The sequence below is a fragment of the Pyrus communis genome, chromosome 5, assembly GCF_041283825.1.
Source record: "Pyrus communis isolate YQ-2024b chromosome 5, ASM4128382v1, whole genome shotgun sequence".
In the NCBI taxonomy this organism is placed as follows: Eukaryota; Viridiplantae; Streptophyta; class Magnoliopsida; order Rosales; family Rosaceae; genus Pyrus; species Pyrus communis.
The window spans coordinates 14,763,586-14,767,490 of record NC_142569.1 but is presented as its reverse complement, the minus strand read 5'-3'; the positions used below and the strand labels follow the sequence as shown (position 1 = coordinate 14,767,490).

General features: G+C 43.0%; 1 protein-coding gene across 1 annotated transcript; it reads right to left on the bottom strand.

The window, feature by feature from the left end:
- On the bottom strand, window positions 1–3,658 carry LOC137726892 (uncharacterized). The gene is made up of 2 exons (XM_068465842.2): window positions 915–3,658; window positions 1–526 (listed from the first exon to the last, which is right to left on the bottom strand). The coding sequence occupies exons 1-2, from the start codon at window positions 3,508–3,510 to the stop codon at window positions 210–212; spliced, it is 2,913 nt and encodes a 970-aa protein (XP_068321943.1). The 5' UTR covers window positions 3,511–3,658; the 3' UTR covers window positions 1–209.
- Between the last annotated feature and the right edge of the window lie 247 nt (window positions 3,659–3,905).

Below are 3,905 nucleotides of genomic sequence, written 5' to 3'. Positions count from 1 at the left end.
TCAGTATTATTCGTAGTGATACCATTTATTCATATATTGTACCTTAATTTGTAAAGTTTTAACGTCATTTTACACATTCTTCAACAATACCAGTTTAGACGATTCAAATATATGAGCATTATTCTGCTACACTACAACTCGCTCAAAAATTATAGTTCTTTAGATCCCAAAAACATATCTAAATTAAGGTTGACTATGCTTGAAGAAGACTATGTAGGAGGATTACTGATCAGGCAAACGACTTCCCTCATCGTAGGTCTTGCAGTGCTGTCGTTGTCGACACAAAGCATTGCCAGTTTGAACAAGTGTACGACAGCCGCCAAGGGGTATCCGGCGAGATTTGGATCCACCACTGCTAGTACCGATGATGAACTGGACAACGACTTGGTAGTTTTCCTCACCCAACCCACTAGGTTTATATCTTCAAAGTTCATCACTGCTTTCCTCCCAGTTATTAGCTCCAGCAAAACCACACCAAAACTGTACACGTCTATTTTCTCATCCACTTTTAGTGTATAACCGTACTCTGTAAGTTTGCACCATCATAACAAAAATATATTATTGTTAATGGAACGAAAAAAGGTCTAGCTAGATGGATGCTGGACTAACAAGAAACTTGATTATATTTGCCATGTTTTGGTGAAGGTATGGGACTTCTGATAACCATTTCATTTACATTTTTTATTTCATATAAATGGAATATGATTTCAAAATCAAGCCAGAATGTAAAAACTCACAAAAGAAGATTATAGATTTTGGTTTTTAGTTTTTATTTGAAAATTAAACAGGTACCAAACAAGTTTTAATTTTTTTGATTTTTCTATAATGAAAGGAAAAACTAAAACCCTAAAAATATAAAATAGATGTCAAACAGATCCTTAATTAATTAATCGAAGATGAGATAGAATACGGACCTGGGGCGATGTAACCGAAGGAACCAGCAAATGAAGACATGCAATCAGCTGCTACTCCATGAAAGTACTTAGCGAGCCCAAAATCAGCAACATGAGCCTCAAAGTTTGAATCCAACAAGATGTTATGGGACTTGACATCTCTGTGTATAATCAGGGGTGAACAGTCATGGTGCAGATAACACAATCCCTTTGCAGCCTCCACTGCAATTTTATACCTCCTCTCCCACTGCAGTTCCCCTCCATTTTCCCCATGCAATATTTTTCCCAAGCTACCATTAGGCATGTACTCGTACAACAACAAACTTGAGTCCTTATTGTTCGACATGTATCCCAAAAGCCTCACTATGTTTCGGTGTTTGATTCGCCCCAGCGTCTTAATCTCCGCTGCAAATCCATGATCCCTGTGCCCTCTATTACTTGATGATCCTACTAGCTGTTTGATTGCTATGTCGAGGCCGCTTGGCATGGTCCCCCGGTAGACAATCCCAGCACCGCCCTTGCCTATTATGTTCTCTTGCTTTATGCACTGTAGCAAGTGCTCGACTTTGAGGTCGAGCTGCTGGAACAATGTGAGCCTCCAACCACTGGATTTTTGAATATTTCTTCCTGTACAAACCTTTATCAGTAGGAATACTAGAAGCAGGATAATTAGGGAACCGAGAATCGCAGGTAGTCCAACCATGATCATAAGACCGAGCCTGGAGGAACCAAACACATTGTGGTCTTGAGATTTCTTGTTAATGAAGGAACACGGGCGTGAGACGTTGGTACAGAGATAGGGGTTCCCACGAAACGACGCGATGTCCAGAAAATGATCACTGGTTGGGATTCTACCGGTGAAATTGTTATAAGAGAGATCCAAAGTTGTAAGGGTTTCCATGGCGGGTATTCCGTTAGGTATTTGGCCAGTGAGTTGGTTCCGAGACATATTCAGAAGATCAACTAGTTTCAGCTTCTCTATCCCTCTTGGGATTTCACCGACCAAATTGTTTCGACTCAAATCAAGGGACTCTAGAGACGAACAATTAGAAACAGAAGCTGGAATTTCGCCACCGAGCTTGTTGACGCTGATGTTGATTTTTGATAACACTATCAAGTTAAAGAATTCCTCTGGTATTTTCCCAGAAAATCGGTTCATCTCCAGCGAGAGAGTTTGTAAGTTGTTGAGGTTTCCAATTGCGGGTGGGATCCTCCCCGAAATCTGATTCCCCGAAAGCGAGAGGATTGCGAGTGTGCCCGCTGTCATTTGTGTTGGAAGTTGACCGGACAGGCAGTTATCATTCATCTCAATCATGCCCAAGCTCGGCAAGTTGAAGATCCCAACAGGAATAGTCCCGCTGATTCTGTTTTTCTTCATTCGGATTTTGACAAGAGACTTGCATTGGCCGAGCTCCAACGGAATGGGCCCAAAGAAGTTGTTATCCATCAGAATCAGCGTCGTCAGCCTCCCGCCTAAGCACAAATTCCGAGGAATCAACCCGGTTAGTTTGTTTCCGGAGACATCCAAAACCGTAAGCCTGCCGTTCTGGCCAAGACTTTCGGGTAGTTGGAATGTAAAGTTGTTCCCCCACAGATGAAGAATCTCCAGATGAGGAAGATCACCGATGAACTTGGGTATGGGACCGTAAAGATTGTTCCAAAACAGTTTGATGAACCTAATGCTCTTCAGCTCTGAGAACCGTTCGGGTATTTCTCCGGTGAGCTCGTTGTTGGAGAGATCCAAGGACACGAGGTTCACCATGCTCGAAAGCTCCGGTGGTATAAAACCACTGAGCCGATTTCCTTGTAAAAACAACGAGTGCAAATTCTTCAAAAGGCTCAGACTCGTGGGAATCTTGCCAGTGAGGTTACAGCTGCCCATGTCGAGCACTTTCAGCAACGGCAGCGATCCAAACTCCGGAGGAATCCCTCCTTCATAACTGTTATAGTACCCTAAGTACAATTCCTTGAGGTTCTTTAACTTTGCCAAGCCGGCCGGGAGCTTTCCGGTGAGCGAATTGCCGTCGAGTTCCAAATACTCCAAGCTCCAGATATTAGAATAATTTTCGGGAATGTTTCCCGTGAAGTAGTTGCCTCCCAGATTAAGATATTTGAGCTTTTTACAGCCGGCGGCGATCTCCAGCGGCAGCTGTCCCGTGAAGTTGTTATTGTAGGCGTCGAGGACCTCAAGCTCCGTCATCCCGAGCGTGATTTCACCGGGGAACATGCCGCTGAAGAAGTTGTTTGAGATGTTCAAATGCTTTAACGCCGTCAGGTTGGCCATCTCCGTGGGAAGCCTCCCCGAGAGGTTGTTTTTGGCGAGGTTGAGGTTCACGAGCTTGTTTAGAAGTCCGATCTCTGCTGGAATCGAGCCTCGATCCTGCACGGGCGGCATATTTGAGATGTTAAGAGCAACCACTCGTGATCGCTGGTCGCATGAAACTCCAGAGAAGGAGCAGTAGTGCTGGGCGGAGGTCTCCCACCCGGTAATATTCATGGCCTTCTTGAGCTTCTGTAGCGCGTCGAGGTCGTCAGCGCACGGCGATGATGGGAACAAAAGGAATATGATGAAGGAAATGTAGGCAGATCTTAGCATCTTAATTTTTTTGTTTTCCATCGTTAATCACTGATCAGTGGCCACTAGCTAGTTCTTTGGTCTGTTACAGTATAGATTGGGAAAATGGAAGTTGTTAACGGAAATAAATGAAGAGTTTTAGCGTAAACGAGTCTTAGTGCAAATGAGAGGACAAAATATAGGCGTGGTTTGAACTACAGATAAAAACAATGAAAATAAGTTGAGGAGTTTTGCCTTATAGAAGAAAAAAGGTTCTAAGCTTCAAATCCTATATGAATACAAGCATGTTATATATATATATATAGTAGTACTTTATACGTTGACGGGAAAGGTAGCAAGTGGGTTGGTGGTAGGAGTAGTTGAAAAAGGATTATTATTATAATTTCACTGTTTCGGACACTAATTTTCACACTGTGCTGGTCTGATTTTCACACTGA